Below are 15,592 nucleotides of genomic sequence, written 5' to 3'. Positions count from 1 at the left end.
TATATATGGAACCTAGAAAAGTGGTGCAGATGAACCAGTTTGCAGGGCAGAAATTGAGACACAGTTGTAGAGAACAAACGTATGGACACCAAGGGGGGAACGTGGCGGGTGGGAGGGGTGGTGGTGTGATGAACTGGGATATTGGGATTGACATATGTACACTAATATGTATAAAATGGATAACTAATAAGAACCTGCTGTATAAAAATAAAATAAAATTCAAAAAAAAGTAACCAATTTAGAAAAGTATTAATGAGTAATTTTACTCTACTTTTATAGTAAGTCTTCAAAATCTGGTGTATATTCTCCACAAACAGCATATCTCGATTCGGACTAGCCACGTTTCAAGTGCTCCAAGAACACCAGCTCATGGCCAGGTACCGATGGTGCAGTTCTAGACGTGGAGATCCCTGAGCGCCTTTGCCATCACTGTGCACTGGCACAACACCCGTCACACAGTAGGCACATGGTAAATGTGCATGACATGCATGAACATCTTCTCTCCACTACACCACAAAAATGGAACCACAGCAAGGTTACTCAGTTGCTTTCTAGAAATTCCTGGGTCATTTTATAAATTCAGAGGATTCTTTAAGTTCCTAATGCTACAGTGCTTGAATCCTACCGAGGATACAGTTATAAATTTACCCCCAGCAACGAGGTTTAAAAGGATGGTGGGAAGATGAAGAGTCGCCCTTGACTTTTATTACAGGGCATCCCAACAGAGCACTTTGTCTTTTTAATCTCTGGGGCCTATGGCACTCTCCCATCTCTAATTACTCAAACTTTCTCTTCCTCAAACCTCTTACTCCAAATCCCAAAGCGAAATCTGAGATGACTTTACCTCCTGCTTAACAGAGAAGACAGTCTCCATCAAATGTGAACCCCTCAAGCACACGGCCCACCTTCCAGCTCATCTCATCTGCCTCAGCTCCAGCCCCATGTGTTCATACTTTTCCTCACTCAGCAAAACTCACTGAGTTTCTCACAGAAAGGCTGGGACTTTCCCCATCTGATAGCTCCCTTCTCCCCAGCTCTACTGATTTAGCCTTTGTTTAAACAGCATCTCCTGGTGAGGTCTACCCTGACTCCTCTTTAAAACTGCAATTCTATTACACCTTCCCTATGCCCCTTACCTGCTCCTCGTTTTCCCCCATGGCATTTTTCACCTTCCACAAACAGCTTGCTTATTGTTTGTCCCCCAGCATGTCATTAGCACATCAAATCGTTTAAGGCAAGGATCCCTGTCTGCTGTCCACTGGTATGTCCTTAGCACCCAGAACAGATACTCAATAATGCTTTGCTGGGTTGAATCAGCTACCTGCAGAGTGGCCTGAACAAGATGCTCTCTTCCAGCTTTTGGATTTTGCTAATTCTTGCCCCGATTCACATCTATGTACTATTAGATTTTTCTGTTCAGAGGAGTCTTTCACAGATGGGAGAAAAGTTCAGAAGGTCTTCCTTTATATCTCTCCTCCTTTATATCCCAATACTCTGGGCAATGTTCCCACATGTGCAGAAAAGCAAAGAAGCACAGGGCATCTTAAGAAGCTTAGGATAAATAGAACTGAGAATGGTCCTTTGTAAATATTTTCCTAACTTCTTTGCTCAAAAATTACTAAATTAAGCGCTTTCCTTCATTAAGTTTATTTAAACCGGAACTTATTTTTCCAAAAAAACTAAATCACACATACTCATGAGAATCTCTGTCCTTCATGAGATCCCAAACCTATGGATCACAAAATTAAAGTAGGAGTTCAGAAGAATACAGCAAGATCACTGAGAAAGGTCTTAATGTGCTGGTCCAGGGCAGAGCAGGATGCAGCCAACCAACCGGGCTCTTACCTGTGCTGGGCCTCTCGGAAGAGGATAAACTCCATGCAGGCTTATCATTTAGGGCTGCTTCAGGCACTCCTGGCCAACCTGGAACCATAAAGGTGAGGGGCTGCTTTTGCTAGAGAGGCCCTTGGAATTTTCTAAACTTGCCCCTAGAGAATTTCACAGCAGTCCCTACTCTTCTTCCAGAGTTTCCTGACATTCAGGAGAGAGAGGCATAGAACAAGTATGACAGGCAAGAGATACAAAGGGAAAACACAGAGAGAGAGAGCACACCTGCTGGGACAGGTACACTTCCTGCAAGCATGAGAGAAAAAACCATCACAAGAAAAGAGAAACAAGCAAGAGAAGTAACTCTGTGAGACAAAGCCATCAATTCCGCATGAAGATCATGTGCTGCTACTGCTCCCAAGGCTGACTTGACACCTTGGTGAAGTTCATGGATGAAGTGTGCTACCCAGTCATGGGGAACATTTCTTCCCAGAATCTAGGTCTCACAAGTAGGTAACTCCCATTTCTCTACAGGTGAGAGCCTAGATGAACGACTTTGGATTACCGGGGGACATATGACAGGCGTGTGTGAAGTGGGGGGACTACCTTCAAGTAAGTACACTTGTACTGCATCACAATACTTGCTTTCCCTCAGTTTGCCCTAAAATAAGGAACCCTACAAGACCTCTAAGAGCAAATTTTCTTGTATAATTATATGCAACTCAAACTAATTGTATCATTTAAACAGGGGAAAACAGTATTTCAGTTGGCACGAAAACCAAATGTACTTTAAATGCTATGTAATTTAAAACATTCTCTTGAGCTCCTAAGTGAATTAAAATGGTACCTGATATAAAAGTTGTGAGAAAATTGCCTTTTGAAAACAAATAAAATATGCGTGTAAATTTTCTGAGGCTAAAAACTCTAGTCCAGAGTAAGTACGTCCATTTAAAAAGTGTGGGCTTACTTCTGCTCTTGAGCAGTCGCTTTTCTTCCTCCTTTAGCTTGTTCTGCATCAGACGGAGAGTGTTTTCAGCTTCCTATGGAGCAGGAAAAACAAGATCCAGAAGAAATGACACTTTCTGGACTGTTTTATTATTCTTTACCATGTAAGTACTGCTAAATTTGTGATATAGAAGCAAAAGAGACTAAACTACAGGAAGGGGAAGAGAACTAACGCTGTATGAGAAACTCAACACTCCCTCTCCGTCATCACTCTGGCAGCCCGATGAAAAGGGGGGCTCCCAGAAGTGACACCACTGGCCCAAAATGGGCCTCACTGATCCCCAAAGCCAGGCTCCTCCCACTACACCTCACTGCCTCTGAAGAAAATTGACAACACACCAAGATGCCCGTCACGTGTGCCTGTGTGGGATGTGGACACAGGAACAGATGCATCAACTACGGGGCCTCTTGCTCTTAAAATAAAGCACGAATTTTATCATTTTCCTGCCCTGCACAATTCTAACCCTGAAAGGGGCTAAATGGTAGGAGTGATCAGATAGGAAAAGAAAGAAAGAAATACTACTGTTAATTCCTAGGGTATAAAAAAAAAGCTAATACTTGAGTTAGGTTACAAAATGTGGCCCTGATTATTGTCAAAAAAGAGAATGGGAGGGACTTCCTTGTGGTGGTTCAGTGGTTAAGACTCCGCACTTCCACTGCAGAGGGCGCGGGTTCCATCTCTGATTGGGGAACTAAGATCCCGCATGCCATGCGGTGCGGCCGAAAAAAAAAAGTTAGAAAAAGAGAGAATGGGAGAGGAAATTGGCTTTTAAAAATGTCCTGTTGTTCTAAATGTTAAAAAGGAAGCACTGTTTCATGCATGAGATATTTTGAGGGACCAGGTATTAGAAGCATGGGGAGTAGCTGTGAGCACAGAAGAAAAAGAGGGTAGGTACTTGCTGAAGGGAGGGTGGGCAGGAAGGCGCCCCTCAGAAGTAACCTGGGCCACCCACTCGCATCCTGAGGCACGTTCTTTGGTACGTTCTCTGAGCCCAGGGGTGGCCCAGACAATAGTACAAAATGATCAGCTTATTTTCACTGTCTCTTTACTGCTCTTTCCCAGACACCCAATGTTTAAAATGTCCAGAACTCCAGGGTCTTTTCATTGCCCTCAAAACGTGCCTGTCCTGGACCCTCCATTCCTCCATGACCTGCCTCTGCCTTACAGCAAGAGTGGCAACAGGTTCCTCGTCCAGATAAACATGTCCAGATGAAGGTGTCAGTTACAGCCAGCCCTCTTGGCAACAAAGTAGCATCACCTAATTCAAATGTCCAGGTTTGTAATAAGGCTAGGATAACCTTTATACCAAAAGCTGTCAAGGACAGCATGAGAAAGGGAGACTGGAGACCAGTTTCACTGTGAAAATAGATTCCAAATGCCTATTTTAGGGTTAAGCAGAAATATCCCTAGGGGATAAGGGCAATTCAAAATGACAGCAACTTTGTCCAACTTCCTTTGCTCTGATTCCATACTTATCAACTGATGCTGGGATCTGAAATACTCTTTCCTAAATGGCCTTACGCATTGGGATGAAAGGAACCTGAAAGACAGCTGGTCAGTTTATAGGTCATACATATTTCCCACAATAATCAATAAGCTACAATTCTTCTTTATAAAGTAGTTTCTGAAAAGCTACTCTGGGTGATTCAATAAACCAGAGCTTGAAAATCTTTAAGTGAACTGACCAAGCAAGATCTGTACACAAGACATGTTACATAATTTGTGGGACTCAGTGCAAAATAAAATGCAGTTAAAAATTACTAAGAAAAAAAAAAAATTACTAAGAATTTCAAAACGGTGACAGCAGAGTATTAAAGCAAGCCCAGGTCCTTCTTGCAGCTGTAGCCAACTGCACAGGTCATGTCCCCACCCTGTCTGTAGTCCTAACTGACCAAACTCTGGTGATAACCTACTACCAAAGATTTGACAACCTTGGAGCCCAGGCTACACAACCAGAAAAACAGAAGAATCACATAAGCAATCCTTAGTCTCGTCAGGGAGAAAAAACATTCACCAGATATTTTTTTCACAGTGATATTTACAAACTGGCATGTCAACAAGTACAAAGTAACACACCAGAACAAATGGTCATACAGAAGGACTAAGCACTCACCTCAAACCTCTCTTGCTCCATCCTGTGATGATCCTCGAGTTGCTGTTCCAGATAAGCCAGATTTCGAAATTTCTCTAGATAAATGTCATACTGCTTTTGCAATTCGTCCTCAGTCTTCTCATATTCATCCATAAAGGCTGGTCTAGAAAAAAAAAATGAAATAAAAACTGAAAGATTAATCAATATACAAAAATACAGTAGTTTGAAATTGATATTCAGAGCTCCAGATTCCGTCCTGGTTTTCTTTGGAAAGCCTTTAATTAGAGAAGGTTCTTCATTCTTGTAACTAAAGCTAATTTCCCCTTTTCTCTTCCCTCCCCACAAAATGAAGATACTTTTAATCAAAAATTAAGACATGCTCTTTGTAAAAACTAGAAATAATCCTGAAAGTATTAAGAATAAAATTAAAATTACTCATAATCCCATCACTAGGTATTAGCACTTAATATTTGACATACATCCTTCCAGACTTTTCTATGCATAGATACATACAGAAATGTATTTCTTTTTAACAAACATTAAGTATATTATGTCAAATGAAGCTCTGAGGTCTTTTTTCCTCACTCAATATGGCACATATTTCAATACAGAGTTAAAGAATAATCATACATCATACACATCTCTAAAAATCAATAAATTAAATACATGCATTATCTTAGCTGGGTATAATATTCTGTCTGAATGTTCCAAAATTTAATCAGTCCCCTAAAAAGAGAAATATAGGTTGCTACAAATTAAAGCTAAGTTTTTAAACAATATAAAACTTAAAAATAAAACCACAGCATAAAAACCTGTTTCAATTGGTTTGTTGAATTTTTTTCTCTTATTATAGATCTTAAAGGGAAAACTTTGTTCTTTTAAAAATATAAACAGATAGGGACTTCCTTGGCAGTCCAGTGGTTAAGACTCTGAGCTCCCAATGCAGGGGGCACGGGTTTGATCCCGGGTCGGGGAACTAAGATCCCGCATGCCGCACGGCACAGCCCCAAAAATTTTAAAAATAAAAACATAAACAGACAAACTAGAAAATAATTTATAATCTTTTGGACTAGAGGAAAACAGAGAAATTTTTCTATTAAAAAGATCTGAGGCTTGTGGAACAAAATTCACATTCACAGAAAGATAGGCAAGATGAAAAGGCAGAGGGCTATGTACCAGATGAAGGAACAAGACAAAACCCCAGAAAAACAACCAAATGAAGTGGAGATAGGCAACATTCCAGAAAAAGAATTCAGAATGATAGTGAAGATGATCCAGGACCTCGGAAAAAGAATGGAGGCAAAGATTGACAAGATGCAACAAATGTTTATCAAAGACCTAGAAGAATTAAACAACAAACAAACAGAGATGAACAATACAATAACTGAAATGAAAACTACACTAGAAGGAATCAATAGCAGAACTGAGGCAGAAGAACGGATAAGTGACCTGGAAAACAGAATGGTGGAATTCACTGCTGCGGAACAAAATAAAGAAAAAAGAATGAAAAGAAATGAAGACAGCCTAAGAGACCTCTGCGACAACATTAAACACAACAACGTTTGCATTATAGGGGTCCCAGAAAGAGAAGAGAGAGAGAAAGGACCAGAGGAAATATTTAAAGAGATTATAGTCGAAAACTTCCCTAACATGGGAAAGGAAATAGCCATCCAAGTCCAGGAAGCACAGCGAGTCCCAAACAGGACAAACCTAAGGAGAAACACGCTGAGACACACAGTAATCAAATTGGCAAAAATTAAAGACAAAGAAAAATTATTGAAAGCAGCAAGGGAAAAAAGACAACATACAAGAAAACTCCCATAAGGTTAACAGCTGATTTCTCAGCAGAAACTCTACAAGCCAGAAGGGAGTGGCATGACATATTTAAAGTGATGAAAGGGAAGAACCTACAACCAAGATTACTCTACCCGGCAAGGATCTCATTCAGATTTGATGGAGAAATCAAAAGCTTTACAGACAACCAAAAGCTAAGAGAATTCAGCACCACCAAACCAGCTCTACAACAAACGCTAAAGAAACTTCTCTAAGTGGGAAACACAAGAGAAGAAGAGGACCTACTAAAACAAACGCAAAACAATTAAGAAAATGGCCATAGAACATACATATCAATAATTACCTTAAAAGTGAATGGATTAAATGCTCCAACCAAAAGACACAGGCTTGCTGAATGGATACAAAAACAAGACCCACATATAAGCTGTCTACAAGAGACCCACTTCAGACCTAGGGACACATACACATTGAAAGTGAGGGGATGAAAAAGATATTCTATGCAAATGGATATCAAAAGAAAGCTGGAGTAGCAATACTCATATCAGATAAAATAGACTTTAAAATAAAGAATGTTACAAGAGACTAGGAAGGACACTACATAATGATCAAGGGATCAATCCAAGAAGAAGATATAACAATTATAAATATATATGCACATAACATAGGAGCACCTCAATACATAAGGCAACTGCTAACAGCTATAAAAGACGAAATTAACAGTACCACAATTATAGTGGGGGACTTTAATACTTCACACCAATGGACACATCATCCAAAATGAAAATACATAAGGAAACAGAAGCTTTAAATGACACAATAGACCAAACAGATTTAATTGATATTTATAGGACATTCCATCCAAAAACAGCAGATTACACTTTCTTCTCAAGTGTGCACGGAACATTCTCCGGGATAGATCACATCTTGGGTCACAGATCAAGCCTCAGTAAATTTAAGAAAACTAAAATAATATCAAGCATCTTTTCTGACCACAACGCTCTGAGATTAGAAATGAATTACAGGGGGCTTCCCTGGTGGCACAGTGGTTGAGTCTGCCTGCCAATGCAGGGGACACGGGTTCGGGCCCTGGTCTGGGAAGATCCCACATGCCGTGGAGCAACTGGGTCCATGAGCCACAACTACTGAGACTGCACATCTGGAGCGTGTGCTCCACAACAAGAGAGGCCGCGATAGTGAGAGGCCCACGCACCACGATGAAGAGTGGCCCCCGCTTGCCGCAACTAGAGAAAGCCCTCGCACAGAAACGAAGACCCAACATAGCCAAAAATAAATTAATAAATTAAAAAAAAAAAAACCTTAGAACAACTATAAAAAAAAAAGAAATGAACTACAGGGAAGAAAATGTAAAAAACGCAAACACATGGAGGCTAAACAATACATTACTAAATAACCAAGAGATCACGGAAGAAATCAAAGAGGAAATCCAAAAATACCTAGAGACAAAGGACAATGAAAACACGACAATTCAAAACCTATGGGACGCAGCATAAGCAGTTCTAAGAGGGAAGTTTATAGCTATACAACCTTACCTCAATAAACAGCAAACATCTCAAATAAACAATCTAACCTTACACCTAAAGGAACTAGAGAAAGAAGAACAAACAAAACCCAAAGTTAGCAGAAGGAAAGAAATCATAAAGATCAGAGCAGAAATAAATGAAATAGAAACAAAGAAAACAATAGCAAAGATCAATAAAACTAAAAGCTGGTCCTTTGAGAAGATAAACAAAATTGATAAATGATTAGCCAGACTCATCAAGAAAAACAGGGAGAGGACTCAAATCAATAAAATTAGATATGAAAAAGGAGAAGTTACAACAGACACCACAGAAATACAAAGCATCCTGAGAGACTACTACAAGCAACTCTACGTCAATAAAATGGACAACCTGGAAGAAATGGACAAATTCTTAGAAAGGTATAACCTTCCAAACCGAACCAGGAAGAAATAGAAAATATGAACAGACCAATCACAAGTAACGAAATTGAAACTGTGATTAAAAATCTTCCAACAAACAGAAGTCCAGGACCAGATGGCTTCACAGGTGAATTCTATCAAACATTTAGAGAAGAGCTAACACCCATCTTTCTCAAACTCTTCCAAAAAATTGCAGAGTAAGGAACACTCCCAAACTCATTCTATGAGGCCACCATCACGCTGATACCAAAACCAGACAAAGATACTACAAAAAGAGAAAATTACAGACCAATATCACTCATGAATATAGATGCAAAAATCCTCAACAAAATACTAGCAAACAGAATCCAAGAACACATTAAAAGGATTATACCCCATGATCAAGTGGGATTTATCCCAGGGATGCAAGGATTCTTCAATATATGCAAATCAATCAATGCGATACACCATATTAACAAACTGAAGAAGAAAAACCATATGATCATCTCAATAGATGCAGAAAAAGCTTTTGACAAAATTCAACACCCATTTATGATAAAAACTCTCCAGAAAGTGGACATAGAGGGAACCTACCTCAACATAATAAAGGCCATATACAACAAACCCACAGCAAACATCATTTCAATAGTGAAAAACTGAAAGCAATTCCTCTAAGATCAGGAACAAGAAGACTAGGATGTCCACTCTCACCACTATTATTCAACATAGTTTTGGAAGTCCTAGCCACGGCAATCAGAGAAGAAAAAGAAATAAAAGGAATACAAATTGGAAAAGAGGAAGTAAAACTGTCACTGTTTCCAGATGACATGATACTATACACAGAGAATCCTAAAGATGCTACCAGAAAACTACTGGAGCTAATCAATGAATTTGGTAAAGTTGCAGGATACAAAATTAATACACAGAAATCTTTTGCATTCCTATACAATAATGATGAAAAATCTGAAAGAGAAATTAAGGAAACACTCCTATTTACCACTGCAACAAAAAGAATACAATACCTAGGAATAAACCTACCTAAGGAGACGAAACACCTGTATGCAGAAAACTGTAAGACACTGATGAAAGAAATTAAAGATGATACCAACAGATGGAGAGATATACCATGTTCTTGGATTGGAAAAATCAATATTGTGAAAATGACTACACTACCCAAAGCAATCTACAGATTCAATGCAATCCCTATCAAATTACCAATGGCATTTTTTTTTTTACAGAACTAGAACAAAATACCTTAAAATTTGTATGGAGACACAATAGACCCCGAATAGCCAAGGCAGTCTTGAGGGAAAAAAACGGAGCTGGAGGAATCAGACGCCCTGACTTCAGACTATACTACAAAGCTACAGTAATCAAGACAATATGGTACTGGCACAAAAACAGAAATATAGATCAATGGAACTGGACAGAAAGCCCAGAGATAAACCCACACACCTATGGTCAACTAATCTATGACAAAGGAGGCAAGGATATACAATGGAGAAAAGACAGTCTCTTCAGTAAGTGGTGCTGGGAAAACTGGACAGCTACATGTAAAAGAATGAAATTAGAACACTCCCTAACACCATACACAAAAATAAACTCAAAAAGGATTAGAGACCTAAATGTAAGACCAGAGACTATAAAACTCTTAGAGGAAAACATAGGAAGAACACTCTTTGACGTAAATCACGGCAAGATCTTTTTTGATCCACCTCCTAGAGTAATGGAAATAAAAACAAAAATAAACAAATGGGACCTAATGAAACTTCAAAGCTTTTCCACAGCAAAGTAAACCATAAACAAGACGAAAAGACAACCCTCAATATGGAAGAAAATTTGCAAATGAATCAACAGACAAAGGATTAATCTCCAAAATATATAAACAGCTCATGCAGCTCAATATTAAAGAAACAAATAACACAATCCAAAAATGGGCATAAGACCTAAATAGACATTTCTCCAAAGAAGACATACAGATGGCCAAGAAGCACATGAAAAGCTGCTCAACATCACTAATTATTAGAGAAATGCAAATCAAAACTACAATGAGGTATCACCTCACACCAGTTAGAATGGGCATCAACAGAAAATCTACAAAGAAATGCTGGAGAGGGTGTGGAGAAAAGGGAACCCTCTTGCACTGTTGGTGGGAATGTAAATTGATACAGCCACTATGGAGAACAGTATGGAGGTTCCTTAAAAAACTAAAAATAGAATTACCATATGATCCAGCACTCCCACTACTGGGCATATTCCCAGAGAAACCATAATTCAAAAAGACACATGCACCCCAATGTTCATTGCAGCACTATTTACAATAGCCAGGTCATGGAAGCAACCTAAATGCCCATCAAGAGATGAATGGATAAAGAAGTTGTGGTACATATAGACAATGGGATTCAGCCATAAAAAGGAACAAGTCATTTGTTGAGATGTGGATGGATCTAGAGACTGTCATACAGAGTGAAGTAAGTCAGAAAGAGAAAAACAAATATCGTATGTTAACGCATGTACGTGGAATCTAGGAAAATGGTACAGATGAACCAGTTTGCAGGGCAGAAGTTGAGACACAGATGTAGAGGACAAACGTATGGACACCAAGGGGTTAAAGCCGCGGGGGGGTGGGGATGGTGGTGTGATGAATTGGGCGATTGGGATTGACATGTATACACTGATGTGTATAAAACTGATGACTAATCAAACCTGCTGTATAAAAAAAATAAAAATAAATTAAAAAAACAAAAGATCTGAGGCTTAACAAAAATGAATTTATGCTTGAAAGGCAGAAGTTTTTAATGAGATAAATCTATCTGGTGGCCCTGATCCAGAGGCAGAAGGGATGTGGGCTTGCCCTTGGCAAAGAGGAAGCCTTGATACTCCCTCGGTTACTGTCTGCTGCCCCCAGGTGTTGCCTTCCTGCAGATCTCAGGACAGGAGCCAGAGTGTGGGCCAGGCACGTGTCCCCAGAAAGCAAGACACATTCAGAACGAATACAGCAGCTGGAGAAAGAAGGAGTAAAGAGAGAAAAATAACGGGAGAATGAAAACGGAGGAAGGGCAACACAGAAACAAAGCAAAGGAAGGAGGGTACAAAGTGAGAGAAAAAGGGAGGGCACAAGAAAGAGGTTCCTGTGGGGGCAAGTGTGGGCTCCAAGAAAATGTGAGGCACACACTTGAAAGGCAAAGTCAGAGGAAGGATGAATTACCAGTGAGGAATTAGAAACTGTAAATCTACTCAAACCAAGAAATGGGAGTATGTTTCTGTTTCCACCTAATTTATGGCAAGTCACAGATCTGAGGAGCCAGGCCTTGTATAACTTTCGCCATCTGGATTTACTTACTTTGCCTTGTGTTCCAAGAAGCTATAAAAGCTAGAAGGGAGGTTCAACAACTATGCAGTTTTCCAGACATATTGAAAGCAGTAAAGAGAATGAGTTTAGCAGTGTGCCTGTTAAAAACACACGTACATTCTGCAGCATAGACATCTTTATGCCGGGCTTTTCCCACTGCTTGAAAGGTTAATACCACTGACGATATATTCCCTCAGTCTGCTTTAACTTGCAGAGACAGCGTTCTACTCACTCTTCAGGTGTTCATATCTACCTGACACTCTGCAGAGTCTGGAGTCGCTTCCGATTTCTTTCCAGCTCTAATTTCCTCTTGTCAATTTTGGCTTCTAGGTTAGCTTCATCAGAGGCCACATTATTGAGCAGGTCTTTCGTCTTCTGAACCTGCACCTACATTTAACAGGAAATGAAGGAGACAAATGTGCCAATAAGGACCACGACCTGACTCTTGGAAGAGCAGGACTTCTCAACCGCTCAAGCCCAGCAACACCTCACTAAACATAATCAAGGGGAAGCAAACAGAGCAAACCCTCCCCCAAGCCATCACTCGTTTAACCAACTATTTCCAGGAGGAACATCACATAGGCCTAGAAAGAATCATCTACTTTTTTTTTTTCCATGAGAAGGTGATTCCAAAGAGGGACCCAAAACCTCCTGCCACCTCACTTGTTTAGATGGTTACACCTCACTCTGAAGGGTTGGTTTGCCTTCATTTACATAGTTCAGGCTACCCCCCAGCTACAAATAACTGACTTATAGAATACATGCACATACAAACTTTATCTTAGCTTTACTTAGAAGGGAACAAAAAGAAATGCCGCCTGGTCCCAGCTCTAATGCGCTGCCTGCTGGGACTGAGAGAAGGTTCCTCTCCCCTTCCCAGGCAGCTGAACCGCAGACTGAACTAAACAGAGAAACCACTCCATTAGGAGAAAGTGGCTCCCTGGGTGGCTCCGGTGTGACCCAGCCTTGGGGAGGGAGCCTGGGCAGCAGTGTGGCACAGGCCCCTGAGCAAGAGGGCAGCGTGAAGGGAAAGAGATCTCTGGCGAAAACCACAGGCCTCCCCATCCTCCCTCCCATAAGAGCAAGTTCATCTGAGGCAGGGCTAGTCTGAGTAAATGCACTGTCTTCACACTCATGTTGTCTGGGAAGCAGGCCAGGTCAAGGCCTGTGGCTCAGAGCTGCAATCTGCTGCCCTAGGAATGACATCTGCAACTCAACCAGCCAAGTGTAGAACTGCTCTCCGCGCCCCCAGGCTGGGACTATCCAACTCTGCTGTTAAGTTCCAGATGGCCAAGGTGGGGTCCTCCCCTCCAGGACTTTACACGTGTGTAACCCCATGAAGGTTTACTGACTGTTTACCTGCAGGCCTCTGAAACACTATGCGGTCCACAAAGAAATCAGCTAAGGAGCCCAGACACGCTCCACGACTCTCAGAGACAGTGCATATTTGGAAGCAATCAGTTTTATCAGCACTTTATGGCTTAATTTTTTTTGTTTAAGTACACTAACCATTTTGAAGATGCTTTCATGAAGATTAATCATATCACTAACCACTGATTTGCTGCAAGTACTTTAAAAACCACAGCAGAGATGTGAGTTCACTCTCAGAGGAAGACACGGTGGGTCTCCTTTCTGAACAGACAACTCAGGTTGATGGCAACTATTTCTCTGAATCAAAGTCAGATTAAAACCTAGTGAATCTATCTGACCTCAAAAATAAAGAATTTTTAAAAAGGTTCTGTTCCTCAAAAAAGACAAATGTAATAAACACAAAAAATTTTCTCTAGCTTTCTGAAATAAATGGCCTATATTTCATAACCCCTTTTAAGTATCCATGTTGTTGTTTCGCTTTTGTTTTTAGAATTATCAAATATCATGTATATTTTCCAGCAACGAAAAGATATCTTAAGAGGTGTTCACCAAGAAATGAACTGTGCCCTCATTTGGTTGTTCCATTTTTAATACTGACTTAGTGCTAAAGGCACATTCATGTCATGCTAACCTGATTCAGCCAGAACACTGACAAGCACACAAGTATTATCATTAGTTTTTTTTTTTAATTTAGAAACAATCAGGAACTTACAAACAGCTGAAGTATAATACAAAACATTTTTTTCTAACCTAGGTGAGAATGAGCTGCTGACCTGATGCTCCATCACTTCTAAATATTTTAATGTGTATTTCCTGCAAATAAGGCCTTTCTCCTAAATAACCACAACACAATCATCAAGACAGGAAATGAACTCTTGACGCACCACCCCCACCCAACCCTCAGACCCACTGTCCCCATGAAGTTCTTAACAGCAGATGGGAGTGACCCCTGGCATTCAGTCATCAGGTCTCCTTAGCCTCCTTCAGTCTGGAATGGCTCCTCAACCTCTCCTGAATGTTCATGACAGGAACATGAACTTTTCACTGTTGAAGAGTAGGGGCCAGGGAATTTACAGAATGCCCATCAATTTGCCTTTGTCTGATTAGCTTCAGATTACACACCCCTAGCAGGAATAGCACAGATATCACTGAACCCTGCATCCCATCAGGTGGGCATAATTCTGGTTTGCTCCATCACTGGTGATATTCCTTTGACCACTGGATTAAGAGGGTGTCTGTCAGGCTTCTCCTATGACATTACTCTTTTCCTCTCTGTAATTAATAAGTATTTTGTAGGGAGCTACTTTGAAACTATGTGAAAAACCTGCTCTTCATCAGTTTTCAATGTATTCATTTATCAGTGAGAACTCAAGATCTCCCATTTCATTCAATGGTCTATAATCCATTACTATAATTCATTCATTTTGATGCTTATCCTGTCCCTGGTGTGGCCAGGGGAAGCTGGCTTCTGTGTCCTGACACTGTTTGAGCACTTCCTTGCTTTCTGGCACAAGAAGATCTTGTACTTTCTTATCCTAACTTTGGAATCAGCCATCTCTCCTGAAGAGCCCTGATTCATTTTAGTGGAGAATGGCATTTAGAAGCCAAGATCTGGGTGCTAGGTATGCTCAGAGCTAAGGAGTGTATGAATGTGTATGTGGGTGTGCATGTGTATGTACATAAATATACTACATACATAAACTACACGTACATACACACAACAAAATTTATTCCTATACCTATCTACATATTGAAATGCATGCATTTAGCCAACACCTCCTATTTCAGGGTTCAATCTAATTTTCTCCCTTTCATATCTGTAACTCCATTCTCCAACAGTGAGAAACTTGGCTTCCATTATCTTTAATATATTTACTTATTTGATCAACCTGCCTGTATGTAACCATCTCCCATCTCGGCTACCCTGCACGTCTCACCCTGCTGAGGCTCTGACTCTCTGTGCTGGGCTGCGCAGGGAGTATTACTGTTTTATGATAAGAGTACTATAAAAACCAATCTTAGAGTTTTGTACAACTCACAGCAAATTCTTGTTTTATAACTAATCTTAATTTATGTAAGGCCCCCCTGTGTCTACTGAATAAAATGAACCTCTAATAATGACTGAATACCTACTATGTGCCACGCACTGTCATAATGAATGCTCACAAGGACGCTATGTGGTGGGCATTGCCATTCCTCCCATTTTATAGATGCGGAAAGTGAGGCACAAAG

General features: G+C 40.3%; 1 protein-coding gene across 6 annotated transcripts in view; it reads right to left on the bottom strand.

Annotated features, from left to right (window-relative positions):
- The window catches only part of CLUAP1 (clusterin associated protein 1), a 42,831-nt gene that overhangs the window by 15,496 nt on the left and 11,743 nt on the right, over positions 1-15,592 (bottom strand). For 4 of the 6 annotated variants that reach the window (XM_060031626.1, XM_060031628.1, XM_060031627.1 and 1 more), the window contains 4 exons: positions 12,243-12,376; positions 4,947-5,088; positions 2,795-2,867; positions 1,846-1,923 (listed from right to left, as the gene is read on the bottom strand). In XM_060031626.1, coding sequence (XP_059887609.1) covers positions 1,846-1,923; positions 2,795-2,867; positions 4,947-5,088; positions 12,243-12,376 — 427 coding nt within the window. The remainder of the gene's footprint in view (positions 1-1,845; positions 1,924-2,794; positions 2,868-4,946; positions 5,089-12,242; positions 12,377-15,592) is intronic. The other 2 variants (XM_060031630.1, XM_060031631.1) reach the window with 1 other exon arrangement.

This window comes from Delphinus delphis, chromosome 15, assembly GCF_949987515.2.
Source record: "Delphinus delphis chromosome 15, mDelDel1.2, whole genome shotgun sequence".
Taxonomy (NCBI): domain Eukaryota; kingdom Metazoa; phylum Chordata; class Mammalia; order Artiodactyla; family Delphinidae; genus Delphinus; species Delphinus delphis.
This window is presented reverse-complemented; position numbering and strand designations above follow the sequence as displayed.